This window comes from Ananas comosus, linkage group 15, assembly GCF_001540865.1.
Source record: "Ananas comosus cultivar F153 linkage group 15, ASM154086v1, whole genome shotgun sequence".
Classification (NCBI taxonomy): domain Eukaryota; kingdom Viridiplantae; phylum Streptophyta; class Magnoliopsida; order Poales; family Bromeliaceae; genus Ananas; species Ananas comosus.
The window spans coordinates 6,207,349-6,225,286 of NC_033635.1; the positions used below are offsets into that span (position 1 = coordinate 6,207,349).

Consider the following 17,938-nt stretch of genomic DNA (forward strand, 5'->3'; position numbering starts at 1 on the left):
TCAAAATTTTTTAGAGAATACGTCTGCACGATTATAGTAGTTAGGGCTTTTGGAGGGACATATTTGTGATGACAAAATTGACATTTTATTTATTTATTGTTAAAAAATAAACAGTTCTCTAATGATATCAAATCAGAAGGATAAATATGAATATCACTTAATTTTTATAGAGATAATATAAAAAAATTTAATTTTGTAGAGATATATTTGTAATTTGCTATATTTACATAAAGCTGTATGTAATTAAATTTTTTTTTATACCACTATTTATCCAATTTCAAAATTTTGTAGTGTTATATAGTAAAAAAATAAACCCTGTTCCCTCTCTCTCTCTCTCCAAAAGCCTGTTCGCTCTCACTTATCGCCACCCTTCGCCCGAGCTCAAACCCTCCGAGAATGGCGGAAACCACGTCCATTGAAGAAGAGAGAGAAGGACACAACACTACAATGGAGCCCCTTCTCCCTCGAGAACCCATCACTACCACCAACGACGCTCCTCCCCACCCAAACCCCTCCAAACCCTCGCCCTCGTCCTCCAACGCCCTCGCCTTTTGGGCCTACTTCACCCTCTCCGTCTCCCTCCTCACTCTCCTCCTCTCTTCCCTCCTCCCCCTTCTCCTCTCCCCCCCCGACCATCGGGCATGGTTCCTCTCCTTACCCGACGATCTCCGCCTCCATTACTCCCAAGGTAAGCTCATCAAAGCCTACCCTAACCCATCCTCCCCTCCGATCCAAGTTTTCGCCGTCGAGCACGGTCCACGGGAGGAGAGAGCCGAAGCCGTGCTCTTGGTCCACGGCTTGGGTTCCAGCTCCTACTCCTTCCGCCGCGTCCTCAGCTCCCTCGGCTCCCTTGGACTCCGATCCGTGGCCATCGATCTCCCCGGCTCCGGCTTCTCGGATAATGTGGAATTGGTGGGAAGTGGGGCGCGGGGTGGACTTTTTGGTAGGTTTTGGGATGTGTACAGTGAGATCAGAGAAAAGGGCTTCTTTTGGGCCTTTGATCAGCTTATCGAGACGGGGGAGATACCTTATGAAGAGATCGGAAGGAGGTCTTCGCCGAGTCATGGCGGCGAGGGATTTTCTGGATATGGGTCGGCAGAAATCGGCCGTGTTATTGAGCAGGTTGTGGATTCGATGGCACTCGCACCCGTCCATTTGGTGCTCCATGATTCGGCATTGGGTCCGGGGACGAATTGGGCTGCAATGAATCCCTCTGCCTTGCGAAGTGTTACTTTTATAGATACACTGGCAGAGAATGTGGCTTTTCCTTCTTGGATTTTGGGTGTGCCGGTGTTTGGAGAGCTGCTCCTGAGGTCTCGTATGCTGTTTGCTGGGTTGCTAAGGTTGTGCTGTGCAAGAAGCATGGACGAGTCAGCTGCTGAGGTTCATAGGCTTCTTTTGATGGGGAAGGATAAGAAGAGAGCTGTAGTTGCCACAGGGAAAGCGTTAAATTATAGCTTTGATTTGAGAGAGTGGAAGGATCTGGAGGCAGTGAAAGATATGCCCTTACAGATGCTCTGGTCAAATAATTGGTCGGATAGATGGATTGATGAAGCGCAGCGAGTTTCATCTTCTATTCCATTTGCAAAATTTGCTTACCATTCAGGTGGGCGGTGGCCTCAGGTGAGTTCTGAATATTACTTTAGAAAACCTGGCAATGATACGATGTACTCATTATAGTTACGTTTTTGCATTTCCGTAAATTTCTTCCTATAACTATTTATGTTTAGATTAGCATCTAGTAAATTTAGCCAAAACAGCTATTTGAAGTGGCACCTCATACAATCCAACTGTAGGAACTGACTGTTAGGTCTGTCACATTTGTTTTGCGGATAACACATAAGTTTTCAAATTTGTCATGGAATCAGGGTGTTTGCTTGTGGTGGTGGCCATCCTTCACTAGCAGCATAACCACGAGCTGATATAATCTGATAATCAGTACAATGGAATCGTTCACCGGTTGCGCAAAAGCATATACCTGCATGACTTCTGACACGATAAGACTCTATGCTGGGATTGAAGTTGCCATTCAAACCTCATTATCTGGTACTAACACGGAGTCAATGTGTAATGAAGGTTCCCATTGTTAGATGTATGCCCTAGAAGCCAACCAGGCCGACGCATGTATTCTTTTTAGAACATAAATTTGTATTTGACTTTAAAATCTTATGAAAAAATTTGGGTTCTTATTTTCATTCATGTTGTGTTTGTGTCAATGAATCGTCAAATGAATTAATAAGATGATGACATATATTCTCAAAAGTTGAGAATTTGAGACATGTGTCATTGGTGGTTAATTCCTAAATGCTCCCGATTGATGGATTATCACGGGGACGGTGATTGATCCGGTGAGATTGGTGCATAGGTCGCTTTCCTTTTTGGGTAGATGAGTCTCGAGTCGACAGTGTGGGGAGAACAAGGGTACCGAGCGTGACCAACGCGAGAAGTCACTTGGATGTCTACTCACTCGTCAGTGACTTTACTCAATGTTGCAGTAGTATGACTGGTCCTTTGACCTGCGATGCCTCGGCTATTCACAATGAGGTTACTGTAGTTTGACTGTACATACACTTGGTCCCTAGTCATTAGGGTCCTTGTGGTGCATGTTGGCTGCAGTAGGTTCCTTGTAGGAATAGGGTGCGCACTTAGATAGAATCTATCTCCCTTGGTAGATAGGGGTGTTAGTCCTATGTGATTTATGAGACCGAATTTAGAAGACCTTGGCCATGGCAGAGTTAATAGCGGAAAAGGGTTTCCGATATTAGAAACTCGAGTCGAATAAATTTGACATATGACAGACGATGGGGTTTGACGAGTTATTCCATAACCTCCGTCTAGTCGGGACTCATGATAGAAAGATTGTATCACACGGTAACTGCACCAAGAGGTTCAGTATTCCATTCTACTGGAATGCCACTACATGCTGCTAGGCGTCACTGGTGGATTGTGAGACTCATGAGAATTATCTAGATGATCGATAATTCTCATTAAGCTGAGTTGGAATTGTTCCGATCCACTGAAAGGAGTTTCAGTGATATTGTTAATAGTGATCAAAATATATCTCACTACCAGATAGAATAGAACCTATGGGGTTACACACATAAGAGGTTGTGATTGATCGGATAGCTAGATCGCGATTATTGAATCGCCGGAGGACCTAATTGTCAATATGTTGATAATTGGACTAATTTGTAATTGTTACAAATTAGTGGTATTAAAGTGTAAATGTTACTAGAGAGGACTTACTAATAGTTAGTAAATTATAAGAGGACTTATGTGCAAATGTTGCATTAGTAATTTGATATGATCAAATTAATATAAAGTTCAAGTTGAATCAAATTAGGATTTGATCGATCTAACCAATTAAGGAAAGGATAAATTTAAATATAGATTTGTACTTATCCTTAATAGTTATTATATTATTAAATAGAGGATTATATTCCTCTATATAATATACAGGAGTTTTTAGAAAACGCTAGCCGTCATCTCTTTTCTCCTCTCTCTTCCATCTTCTAGCAAGATAGACGTTCTTTTGCAAGGGAGCTAGCACCCCGGTAAGGATATCGATCAAATCAAGAACCTCGTGTGGATACCTATAGAGGCCAGACGCGTGTGCGGTTTCAAGAGAACCCAATTCCACGATCATCAAGTTGAGGTGAAGATCTATCCGCGAAAAAGGTAAAGATTCGATCTTACTTTTCTCCTTTAATCTTAAAGAATATGAGGGATCCTAATTGCGTGCCTTTTGAGATTGGATCTCGAGAGTTTTCAAAATCAAATTTGTTTGATTTCTTTTTCCGCTGCGTTTGTACCGTACGCAATTTTGTAACACCCATGACCTGGTATAGGTCACAATATAGGACCACTTACAATTTGGAGTTAGCCTTCTGGTTTTTTAGCTCTCTCTGGTCTTATTTGCTGCTAGACCCTACTTCATATGCAACTATGATACTTGATCAAAATAAAATCATTACCCCCTTTCTTATACAAATCAATAACTATTTTAGTACATGCGACTATGATACACCAAAGGGTCATTCTTTGAGAAAATGGATGGGAGTGGGTTTCATTAGTCACCGAATTACATAACATTTGAAAAATAAGAGTTGAATTAAAAAGTAAAAAATGTTGGAAAATAGAACTTAGAAAGGCCATTAGAGGTTTTGACGCAGGACAAATTAGGAAAACCCTAATCTATGTTGCTAGTGATGAGCTCGAAATCAGTTTAAAAGCAAATTTAGAATTTTCTAGAAATTTTAGAGTAACTTGCAATTTTTTTTCAATTTTTAGATTTTAATGAATTTTAAATCAATCTTTAGAATAAAAAAACCAAAAGAAGTACGGTTGGAGCAAGGTTCTAGCAAATTTAGAGGTTTGCTTATTTTTATTTTTTTTAAAAAATGAGAAAATTAAGAGAAAATTGAAGAAAATAGCTGACAAATTGGAAAAAGTTAGAAAATTTGTAGAACTATTTTAGAAAATTAGGAAAGCAAATTTAGAGGAAGAATAAGAGAGAAATAGAGGAAAAGAGAAAAGATGAGGAAGGAAAGAAAAGATAAAATCTTTTGGGAAGAAGAATTTTGTTGGCACACACAGTAGGGAAGGAGAGTGAAAGAAGATATCATGATCGCAGGCAAATCATAAACACCAAATTAAATCATCATACTCATCTCTCAAATTACAAGGTGTAGGACGGGTGTAAACATGAATATTAGGTACAATCAAATTCTATCATTTAAAGGTTCTCTAATGCAAGTTGAATGCAACACTACGAGACCCACAATTCGGACTAACAAACAAGAAGTTTTAGAACAAAACAAAGAACGAGCTGATAGATAATGCAAAGCTAAAATTAATTAAGAAATTGGGGATGATCGATTTAACTTATTGATGCTCCATAGGCGATATTAGCAGCTCCAAACCGAAATAGGACCGCCCATTCTTAATCGATCGGATCTAAGCCTCTCCTGGGGTACCATCTACAGGCACAAAGCAAAGAATGGTTATTTAAGGGAAAGGGATCGGAAAGAGGGAGAATAATAAAAGGAATTGACATAAGATAATTATAAGGATAAAAGGGGAAAACTATTGTGCTTGGTGGACAAACTAGATTGCATTGGTTTGATCACTGATGTCGAAATGATCGGGAGTTAGCTCGGGCGCAGCAATCGGTTGCAGCGAGGCAAGACGGTGGTGATGTTCGCAGGTGGCAATAGGACGTCGTGACGGGATCATTGACGTCGAAATGATCGGGAGATGGCTCGGACGCAGAGGTGACGTCGATGGTGGGTGACGGTGGTGATGATGGATGCAGGAGGCAGGGAAAAGATAAGGGGATTCGCTCCCTATGGACTCACTCTGGTCGACGCATAAATGCGAAGGAAAATAGAGAACACATCTCAATAGCTATAACAATATTCATCTTTGTTATTCTTAATTGTTCTATACATAGGATTATTTAAAGAGCTTTCCTAACAGATGGATAAGCTCAAAACAGTAACAATTGGATAAGCCCAAAATAAAATCTCAATTTAAACAACCATCCTAACAGACTAAAAATCATAGTAAAATCTCAATGTATCTTAATAGAATAAAAATCTCATAATAAAATCTCAACCTATCTTAACAGAATAAACTAAAATCTCAACTTACTCAAAAAAAATATATTTTAAAACAAAATCACATAATCCTAGATACTTATAGAAACTAATAGGTGTGATTCAATCGGAAAAGGGACCCGGTCCGCATCAACTCTCCTTGCCTTTGAAAAATTTGACTTCGTCGAATTGTTTGAGATATACTTCTCATATAGATTTTGATCTAGTTGTTGAAGCTCATCCTGCGAAATCCACGTTGCATCTTTTTCCGATCGATATAAACACTTGACCAAAAAACTTGCGCTCTCCGCCATCCCTCGTCGACACAATCTGATCGTCAAGGATTGCTTCGATGCCATCTCGCTTTTCCTGTAATGGGATACTCGAAACAAGTGGAGGTGGGAACTTGGGATATGAATTTTGTGTATCTGGGTAGTATAGGGTGAGATCTTTAATATTAAAAGTGGGGTTAATTCCCATATTAGACGGTAAATCCAATAGATAAGCATTAAACCCAATTTTCTTAAGAATTGTAAATGGACCCATATTTCTTATATATAGTTTTCTAATAGCACCATGCGGAAGCCTTTTCGGTCTAAGCTGCGCCATCCCCAAGTCTCCTTCATTAAATTCAACCTCGCGCCTGTGTCTATTGGCGACTTTCTTAAGTTCTCATTATTTAAAACTATTTTTCGTCGAATCTCGTAATGTAAGCCCCGCATATGCTGTGCAAATGAAGATGCATGTTTACTAGGTCTTTGTTCTATGGGAAGACGAATTAAGTCGATCAGTTTGTTTGGATCATATCCTGTCACTATCTTAAAAGGCCTCATTCCTGTTGTTTGATTAATTGAGCTATTATATGCAAATTTATTTTGTAGTAAGATGAGATCCCAATTTTTAACATTCTCACCAACTAGACATCGAAGTAGGTTTTCCAAACTCCTATTAACTACCTTCGTTTGACCGTCAGTTTGCGGGTGATGTGAAGACGAGAAAAGCAATTTTGTACCCATAATTTTTCAATGTTTTCCAAAAATAACTAACAAAGCGAACATTCCTATTAGTCACGATTGATTTTGGTAACCCATGAAGACGTACAATTTCAGCGACAAAAAGTTTCGCTACATGAGTAGCATCAGATGTTTTGCAACAAGGAATGAAGTGTGCCAGTTAGAAATGCGGTCAACCAAGACAAGGATCAAATTGTGTTTTCTAATAGTTTTTGGTAGACCCAAAACAAAATCCATGCTCAGGTCTAGCCAAGGAGAATGCGGTATTCGTAAAGGTGTGTACAATCCTACATTCTTTTATCCGCCTCTGGCCTTGTGACACATCCTATATTGCGCCACGATGTGAGCAACATCTCGCTTGAGGTTATCGATCCTCAACCATAGAGGGATGGAGATGGTTTTGTCTCGACCAAAATGTTTGGCTAAACCTTGCGTGTAATTCCCAAACAATGAAATCATGCAACGAGCCTTGCGGAATACACAAACGATTACCGTGAAAGAGATAGCCATCTCGAATGACAAAATCTGGGTTAGTGGGTTTGGCCTCTAAAGTTAAGGAGTAGATTTCGCTAATATCCGGACACGAGGAATGTTCTCACTTAATGCTGCCGAACTTGATTACACTCCTGCCAACTTTATGCCAGGTTGTTACAATTCGACTTAATGCATCAACAGCTTTATTATCCACCTTGGTTCGATGTTTCAAATTGAAAGTATATTCTTGAATGGGATAATTGCCTATATATCCCTCAAAACTTCAGAAATATCTCATTTATCCCTATTTTTTTTGCCCAATATACCCCTTATATGTTCCTTCGTTATTCTAAAATAACCCTGCAGTTACCACCCGTTAAGTTAACTTGGGTTAAACGTGAGTTAAATATTTACTAGAGTTAAAAAAAATCAAACTATGTCTTTTGCCCTTAACTTAAGGGGAATGTTGGTGATGTTAGAAAGGTATATTTGAAAAGACCAAAATTCAAAATACTTTTTGTACTCCTAACTTAAGGGCAAATAAGAAAAGTCGGTGATGGTGGAAGGGTATATTTGAAAGGGCAAAATAGTAATTTCATATAGATAACAGTTATTATTAACCATTCATTAACGGAATTTAACTCTAGGGGTATATTTGAAATATTTGGAACGTAAAAAGGGTATTTTCAATATTAGCCTTCTAAGAGGGGTAAATTAAAAAGTCGGAAACTTTTCAGGAATATATAAGCAATTGCCCCTTCTTGAATACACTTAACCCACTTTGCGTGCCGAAAATCTAAATGTTTTTGTGAGTTCAAGTACTTGAGAGCTTGGTGATCAGAAATAAAACAATTGCTTTTGGTAACAAACTATGAAGCACGGATACTTCAAATTTCATGCCGTACCCATATCGGATACATATCGGATACCGATACGCGCTCGATACGTGTCCGATACGGGAATGAAGTATCCGGCATTTTTAAAAAATAAAAAAATATCGGATACGGCTCGGATACGTGAGGGATACGGGGGGATACGGGGGGGACACGGCCAGGTTCTTTTTTGGTCAAAAATGATCGAAACTTAAATTTTTTTAAAAGCTCACGTCCAAACTTATTGGAAAGAAGGAAAAGAGTGAGAAAAATGCCAATCTCTGTTCAATTTGTCATTTCATCTATCATTTTGCTCTTGAATGGTAGAAGGCGCTCCCTCTTGTTCTATCTTCACACGATATTACTCTCTTTCATCTAATTTGTCAACCTAGCATTAAGCAACAAAGGCTATAGAAAATATGATTTTTTTTCCTTCTCTATTAAATTGTTAGCATTTTTTTTTATTACTATTTTAATAATAGGACTAACAAAACAGACATATATATTGAATGGCTAATTATCTAGTTTGTGCGACTACATATCTATTGTTATCATTTGATCAGGTTGGATGATAGTTGGTTTGATACTTTTTGAATTAATTATTTTATATGATTGATTATCTTTTTTTATGAACATATGTAGAACAATTATACAAGTTAATGCATATTAGAATATATTCCTTAATATAGTCCAGATATCCTGATTGTTCTCAATATATTATTACATATAATCAACATATATTTAAATATATTTAAAATAATATTTTATTCAAGTATATTCCGCATATCGTATCTTATAAGTTTTAGGAATTGCCGTATCACCGTATCCGTATCGTGTCGTATCCGTATCCCCGTATCCGTATCTGTGCAACATAGGTAACAAATAATGTCTCCAACACCTCAGGGCTTGAACTACAGCGTGTAATTCTTTGTCGTAAGTAGAACACTTTTGTATAGTCTCATCTAATTTTTCGTTAAAATAAGCTATGGGATGACCTTCTTGGGTTAATACTCCACCTATTTCCACCCCATAGGCATCACAAGAAACTTCAAAAATCTTTTCAAAATTTAGTAATTTCAACATGACCGCCTTTGTCATCAAATCCATAATTTCTTGAAAAGCTTTTGTAGCCGATTTTGTCCATTTAAATTCATCATTCTTTAAACAGTTTGTAATCGGAGCCATTATAATACTAAAACCTTATAAATCATCGACAAAAAGTTGCTAAGCCATAAACGAAGCGGGTAGCGTGCTACCTATTTCTCAAAAAAAAAAAAGGTTGCTAAGCCATGAAAGCTCCTAACATCATGTATATTTTTCGGTTCTGGCCATTCCTAATAGCCTTGACCTTTTCTCGGTTAGCCTATACCCTATCTTTGGACACAATAAAACCTGATACCAAATCTTATACCAAATCTGATGTAGGACGGGATATAGGGTCCTACATTTTAGAGGCTCCAAATATGATTTATAATTTTGAACGCTTTTCAAAATTTTGAAAAAATTTGAAATATTTTTTTTGATTTTTTGATTTTTTAAAATTTTTGTAATTAAAAAAAAGAAAACTAAAGAAAATAGAAAAACTCAAAAAAATAGAAAAAAACAAAAAATAGAAAAGATAATCAGGACTCACTCCTGAACCGAACTCACTTTCGAACTGGACTCACTCCAGGGTGACGCATTCGCGAAGAAAAAAAGATTGCTCGTGCATCAAAGCTCCGAATCATCTTTTATTAATTTATTAATATCATCCTTCTTTTCATACAATGAAGATCTACACCTTATTTATACTATTCTTAGCCTTAGATACACATAACCAACTTTGTATTTCATCTATTTTAACTAACTAATTAAAACAACCTTGTCTAGAGATTAACCAAAAAATAAAAAAGTCACGCCCGGGGTCCTTTTTGAAAGCCAATTCGAAATCGGGCTATCTTTATAAATGAGAGTAAGCGGGAAACTGTCCTTTTTTTTTTAACCTGGACCCCAAAGACGTGCAACAGACTCGCCACGGATACAGAAAATTTTCGGAACAAATGGGCAGAGTCTCCTCTATATTTTCACGGCGTAACACATAGTATAGTTTAATAACCAAATCTTCATTCACACAACAACAACATGATATACAAGGATCATCATATTACCTCAGACAGCTAGCCATCTTTAGTCACCTCCATTCTGCATTCATTCATATTCATCCTACATGTTGAAAATCTCTCCCACACGAAGACTTCCTTTTCTTTTTAAAACTCTAATTTTGCGAAAAATCTCAAGAAAACCATTTAAAAATGTTTTCCACACGGAAACCATTATTTTGAAAACGCTACCACGAGGGGTAGAAAACCATCGAAAGAAATTCGAGTCTAAAACCATATGTGTTCAAAAACCACGAATGATCGAAACCATGAGTATCCAAAACACCTAAATACATCATACAAAAATTCGCAAGTATAAGACATTAACTGAACTACATGTATCATCTACTATCAGGTGTAGGGGTGAACTATACTATCACGTGTATGTCTATGCTAAGTATGGAGTAATCAAGAATATATACTGTAGATCGAGACCTCTATGACCGCCCACTAGCTACGGCCTCACGCACCGTCCCGACCCTCACTGCCCGAACTACCTGAAAGAAGTGGGGGGTGAGAACACGTAAACAAGTCTCCCCCTTCCAGTAGGTACTACAAGTTGATGAAGGCAAGCTGTACTCACTAGCTGATGGAGGGGTAAATAGCAGTAGTAACAAGTAAATCAAGTATGATAACAATGAATAACATCCACCGATAATAAACAAAGGAGCTACTACTGTAAAGTGAGATAATAAAGCAATGACCGACTAGTCAATAGTCAAATTAGTGCAATAGCAATGATAACTGAATTGAAAACAACCGTAATAATGGTATGAATAGCCGCTACAGCAAAGGGAGGTAGAAAAATAATTATGCATCAACTACAACTGATAGCACAAGTATGCTCAATCTATACTGCCGTGTAGGTCTAAGAAGCTCAAGCAAACTACAACTGCTCTGTCTGGTATATAACTCTAGCAAATGGCCGTTGGGCTTACGGGTCAACCAACTATACCGAAAAAGAACATCCTCCTGCGGTGGATTAGGCCGCTAGTGTTCGTGAAATGCTGTCGAGCTGTGGCGATCAATGCGAATATGATCAATAGCTAGCCGTCAGCGAATAGCCAACAATCTCCACCCCTCAGAGGACACCGACCAATAGGTCATCGAACTTTAAGGGAATACTAGTATCGACCACTTAGGTCAACAACGACAAGAGTATAAGGGAACCGACCACTCTAGTCAACTAGGGTGTATCCACTAGAACCAACCTCTCAGGTCAACAACGACAACGGTAAAGAGGAACCGACCACTCTGGTCAACTAGGAAGTGTGAGATCAATGACACTATAAGTACACGGACACCGATCACTCAGATCAACAGAAATATAAATGCAAGTGTCACTACCGCTCTACTTCTATGTCATGGCAAACGGAAAAGTATACTAAGTAGAGCAAGGGTCGAAGTCATGTGGTGAAGAGCTCTAAGTACTAAATATGTATATATGTAAGCAGTAAAAGGTAACGATGAAGGGAACATCACCGAGCGTGCGCCATTGAACCGACTTCGGATCGAAATACCTACCCGTGTCCATTGCCGCGTCTAGCTCCTGCTAGGCGAGGGACGCTGATCGGACCTACGACAGGTCCACCGGGTTAGGATCTAATTCACATGACTCAAAACAGATCGCTCACAACCCCAAACCACCCGCGGGATCGGTTTTCCAAAATTGATTCCCGAACTCACCGGGAATTCCAAAAATTCATAGGATGCCCGCGGGACCCACGAAACATCCCGAAACACACCGACCTATGTCGTGAGTCACCTGCTGCCCTAAAACACATCCATTTGAGTGTCCGCGTAGCAAACACAAGCACCAAGGTCACTCGATCATCGCCGGTCAACCGTTTCTCTTCGGGCTTCCAGAAGTGTCCACTTTGGCACCGGAAGCCTTCGCCGCTCATCTGTCGCCTCCAAACACATGAGGCAACCCTAGCGGCCAGGCAACAAGTCTAGGCGATGATTTCCGGAGCGACCACGCAGTCGGAAACTTATCGCGATGTGAAATTGCGTTGTACCGTTGATTTCGTCGAAAAACGCACCGACACCCCTCCACCGCTCATTCACCGCCTTCGAACTTCGAAGGTGGTGGTAGCAATCAGCCAACAAGGCTTGGCAGGGTCTCCAAAGCATTCAATGGCCAAGGTGCCAAAACCGCAACATAAATCGCAACATAAACCGCATCCGATCGGCGAATATCCGCCAAACGACTCCGTAGGACCCCGTTTCCACTCCGCAACGGCTCCCGGACCTTCGGCGATTAGTCAAAAGGTCGCTAACAGTGATTACACACTGTTCGAGGTTGTGCGCGGGGTCCTCATTGCATACAATTTACAATTGGCCTACTAAAGCATTAATTACTATTAAAATAATACATAAAACATGAGTTTCGACCTCGTTACCCCGATCCGTGTTGTAGCGGATCCATCCAACCAGTCGATTTGATTCGTCTCGACGCGATGAAGCTCGTGTTCACTGTCCGGAGCGCGATCGACGGTTGACTTCAAAACAGCGGAAAAACTCTTCCAATAGGTTGCTCCTAAAAGCGGTCGAGTCCCACACGAGCATTGGAGCTTCAATGATCACAGCGAAGGTGGGCACGAGACTCCACATAATCCCAGGAGTGTGGTGCTCATCTCTCGGGTGCTTGCTGAAGTCTCTGATGGTCGAAAAATGGAGCTCGACCAACTCAGCCGCTGGAATCCATCTTGGTAGCAAAAGGGCTGAGCTAGGGCATCAAGCCGGGCGCTACTGAAGGCACAGCCACACGAGCTCCGGCCAGGGGGGGTGGTCATTGCACCCAGAGGGAGAGGTCGGGGCCCTAGCCGGCGGCGGGAGGCAGCGGTGGCTAGGCGGCGGCGGTGGCGATAGGACTCCCAAGAGGCCCGCGGCTCGGGCACAGCAGTGCGGCGTGGTGGCGGCTCGGGGGCAGCCCGGGGCAACGCCGATGGTTCCTCTGGGCCATCGGTGATGGCTAGAGGTGGCACGATGCGGTGGCGGCGGTCGGGTTGCTCCTTACAGCACATCACCTTGGCAGCGGCGGCTCCCTGCAGCACAGCGGCTCCGGGGAACCTCGGGGACGGCTGCTCGGGGTTCGGTGATGACTCTGGCGACGATCAAGGTCGGCGGCGGCCGAGCACGAGAGGGCTCGGGTTCCCCCCTTCACAACACACGAAAAAGAAAGAAAAAAAAGAAGTTGATTCGTCTTCTCTGGCGGCTGGTGGCGACGGCGGCAGTGGCATGACCTCTCTCAGGTGGACAAGGAGAGGAGGGTTGGGGTCTAGGGTTTTTGGGTTCCAAAATCCCCAAATCCAATCCCTAATCCTATATTCTCAAATTTCTTGGGAATAATCACCAAAAACTCCCTTAATTCTTAGAATTTGCATTCCAGTTCCTTTCCAACATCTTTCTCTCACAGAAAGATCCTCGCTCGTAAGTTTTCACGCAAAACGGGGCGCCGATCGCGTTGAAAAAGCAAATTCAATGTGGAATAAAAGCCATCCTAGCGATAAAAGCTATTTTTCTCGAAAATCGTGTGTCAAACATAAAATCCGTCAGCGCCATTGGTTCCGGCACAGTTGGACCATCGAAAATAAGCTATTGGATCGCCCGGAACGCAGTCCAATTCGTGTTCGAAGCCTATCTCTCTCCTCGGTCATCACCGGAAACGCGGGTTACTATGTACTTTAAGTGAAACATAATAATCACGTAAAAATTTTATTTTAAATCCTTTTTCGCTGAAATTTGATGGGCAATCTACAAATTAAAATACACACGATAACATTTAAAAAGATGTCAAACATACATAGGGAAAAATCTCAGTCCTCATAAAAAATCTAAAAATAAATAGAGATAAAACCAAATAAGAGAATAGCTAAAAATCATTATTTAACTAACTAAAAGATATGCTCTACAGATATAATCTTTAGTTTAAAAAATGATGAGCTAAATCAGTTTAATGCGATCAACATTACTTCAGGCTTGTTCTGCATTATTTGCTTCCATTTCACAGGATCTTATCCTTGAAATCAGTTTGATTGCAAGGTGAGAGGAAACAACGAAGTTGTGCAAAATAAAGTGATGCAGCCCGATGCCTGCAAGTCGAACAATTTGTATCATTTGAGTTTCCTGTTTGGAGTTGATGTAGGAAGAACGACTTATAAGTTCATAAGATTTCATAAGGTTTGATGTCAAAGAGAAAGGTGTAATCTGAAGCTCGGTATGGAGGACTCATATTGCTGGGGCGATGACGATAACTCGATATGTAATCTTACCTCTTCAACACGCTCATCTATCTTGGCTTCAAAATGTGGATGCTCAAATTCTAACTTGGTAACAACTAGAACTTCTTTGCAATCGGATGGTGTGGATGGAACTAGATCATAAATGTTGACTCCCAACTATGCTATAGGTGACGCAGTCTGTTGAGCAATTATGGTCTCCAGTTGAATTTTACTTGAATTCGCTGATACTCATCTCTCATCTTATCCATCAATTGAAAATCATCTTCAGCAATTTTAGCATCATTTTAAATATCATCCAACCTTCTTTTTTCTTCCTCCAACAATATTTTGTTAAAATCAAGATGAGATATTTGTTTTTGTCTTATACCACCATCTCAAGTCATCTAGTATTTCTATCCGAATGTCGTTTCTTTTTCTTTCGAAGTATGACTTCTGATCATACAACCATTCATCAAACTCGACTCTTGTTATCTCATATATTACTTTCAATGACTCTAGATGTATGCCTTTTCTTCTGCCATATTTATAAAAAACTTTTTTGAGACATTCTTTTGCATCCATGATATTTTTTCGTTTTCTTTTTTTTTACACTTTCCATTTTTTTTTCTCCACACACTTTTCTTTTACTTTTTTTTTTCACTCTACTTTTTTATAATACTTTTTCTCACCCTTTTTTTTTAATTTTCACCCTGTTTTCTTTCATAAGCTCAAAACTTTGGATGAAACAGAACCGTCAAAAAGCCTAAGCTATGATATCAAATCTGATGTAGGACGGGTGTGACAATGAAATATAGAAGCAATCAAATTCTGTTATTTAAAGGTTCTCTAATGCAAGTTGAATGCGACACTATGGGACCCACAGTTCGGACTCACAAAAAATAGTTTTAGAACAAAACGAAGAACAAGCCGATAGATAATGTGAAGCAAAAATTAATTAAGAAATTGAGGATGATCAATTTAACCTATCAATGCTTCATAGGAGATATTAGCAACTCCAAACCGAAATAGGACCGCCTGTTCGTAATTGATCGGATCCAATCCTCCTTGGGTACCATCTACGGGCACAAAGCAAAGGTGTGACGCCCCGATTTCCCAGAGGGTCACCCATCCTAGGACTACTCCCGTCCTAGCACGCTTAACTCTCTTAACCTCTTGGGCCTAGCCACCACCCAAAATACTTAAGCCGGGTTAAGAGTTTAGCCCTATTATATCTCATATATAGGACTATCTGGGGTCTCACAATCTCCTCTCCTTTAAGCCCTGACGTCCTCGTCAGGCTCAAACTCACAAGTACCAGGCGATGTGAGACTCGTCTCGCTAGCCTAAACCGACCTTGTGGGGGAACCGCGCGCTTTACCCACAACAGTCAACAGCATGAGAGCCTCGCTCTTCCCGCTGCACAAACCTAGCTAAGTCGAGACTCATTTCACACTTCCGGCTGGTAATTGGCTCTGATACCAACTGTGACGTCTCGATTTCCCAAGGGGTCACCCATCCTAGGAATACTCCCGTCTTAGCACTCTTAACTCTCTTAACCTCTTGGGCCCAGCCACCACCCAAAATGCTTAAGCCGGGTTAAGAGTTTAGCCCTATTATATCTCATATATAGGACTACCTGGGGTCTCACAAAAGGATGGTAATTTAAGGGAAAGGGATCGGAGAGAGGGAGAATAGTAAAAGGAATTGAGATAAAATAATTAAAAGGATAAAAGGGGAAAACTATTGTGCTTGGTGGATAAGCTAGATGGCATCGGTTTGATCATTGACGTCGAAAGATCGGGAGTTGGCTTGGGCACAACAATCGATAGCGGCGAGGCAAGACGGTGGTGGAGATGCCCGCAGACGGCATTTGGATGTCATGACAAGATCATTGACGTCGAAATGATTGGGAGATGGCTCGAATGCAGAGGTGACGTCGATGGTGGGTGACGGTGGTGACGATGGATGCAGGCGGCAGGGAAAAGATAAAGGGACTCACTCCCCACAGACTCATCTCGACCGACACATAAATGCGAAAGACAATAAAGAACACATTGTTCCATACATAGGCTTATTTAAAGAGCTTTCCTAACATATGGATAAATTCAAAATAGTAACAAATGGATAAACCCAAAATAAAATCTCAATTTAAACAACCATCCTAACAGAATAAAAATCTCATAATAAAATCTCAACCTATCCTAACAGGATAAAAATCTCATAATAAAATCTCAACCTGTCCTAAAAGAATAGACTAAAATCTCAACTTAAAGAAACAAATTTTAAAACAAAATCACATAATCCTAGATTCTTCTAGAAACTAATAGGTGCGATTCTACCGAAACCCAGTCTGAATTGATCGACCCACATGCTCAAGTCAAGTTGCATTTACGGCATCGACGGAGTTCGTACACCCGGAAGGGGATTTGGTTCACATCACAAGGCATTGGCTATATTTATAGCCGTCAATCCTAATTTGAAACAATTCCCATAATTTTAGGGATCTTTTCTAATATTAAAATATGTGAAAAAGACCAAAACTATATTTCTAATTTTTAGGGATTTATTCCACCTAATAAATCCTAAAAAATCTTTAAAAAATGATTGAAACAAATTAACAAACAAAATAATTTTGAAAATTAGGAAAAAAAATCTAAACGACTCAATCAGACCTAATACAAAAATTGACTCAAATAAATAAAAGATGACTCGAATGAACCTTATTTGAATATGGTTCCGCATCATTCGCTTCCGCTGTGCAGGATCTAATCCTCGAGATCAACATGACTAGAAGAAGTTGATAGCACCAAATCATTATACAGATATGATGATGCAGTCCGATGCCTGAATTTCGAATAATCTTCATTAGTACTATCTCGGTCACGATTGCTGTTTGAAACTCAAGTTGTGGTGGAAGAGGGGCCTTCGGCGGTGGTAATGAAGATGTAATAATTGGTGCTCCATTATTCTATTTAAATGGCTCTATCGTTGGGAGGGTCGACGGAGGTGGTGAAGGATCAGACATAATTGGATATAGCTGCGTCGACTTCGGCTTCTTGACCTTTGGAAAAATAGCATAGTGAGTGTCATTATCATAGAAAATATACCTATTTTCCTCCACCTAGAAAAGCATTTTTGGCTTCATGCCATGATCGTCTAAGTATTATGTCATATCCTTTAATATGAGTTGAGCTAGAATACTCTCAAAACCACCAAAAAGGTGGTACTTTTGAGTTTTTAGCCATTGGATGAAGAGATGTAAGGTTGAGATGATGGTGGTAGGTGGTGGTAGGCTATGAAGCATGGATACTTCAAATTTCATGCCGTATCCGTATCGGATACGTATCGGATACCGATACGCGCTCGATACGCGCCCGATACGTATCCGATACGGGAATGAAGTATTCGGCATTTTTAAAAAATAAAAAAAATATCGGATACAGCTCGGATACGTGAGGGATACGGGGGGATACGGGGGGGACACGGCCAGGTTCTTTTTTGGTCTAAAATGATTGAAACTTAAATTTTTTTTAAAAGCTCACGTCCAAACCTATTGGAAAGAAGGAAAAGAGTGAGAAAAATACCAATATCTGTTCAATTTGTCATTTCATCTATCTTTTT

General features: G+C 40.2%; 1 protein-coding gene across 1 annotated transcript in view; it reads left to right on the forward strand.

Moving 5' to 3' along the window:
* The window catches only part of LOC109721578 (protein AUXIN RESPONSE 4), a 36,864-nt gene continuing 19,245 nt past the window's right edge, over nt 320-17,938 (forward strand). Inside the window, exon 1 of the mRNA XM_020249259.1 lies at nt 320-1,623. Within this exon, the coding sequence (XP_020104848.1) occupies nt 397-1,623 (1,227 nt within the window). The 5' untranslated portion in view covers nt 320-396. The remainder of the gene's footprint in view (nt 1,624-17,938) is intronic.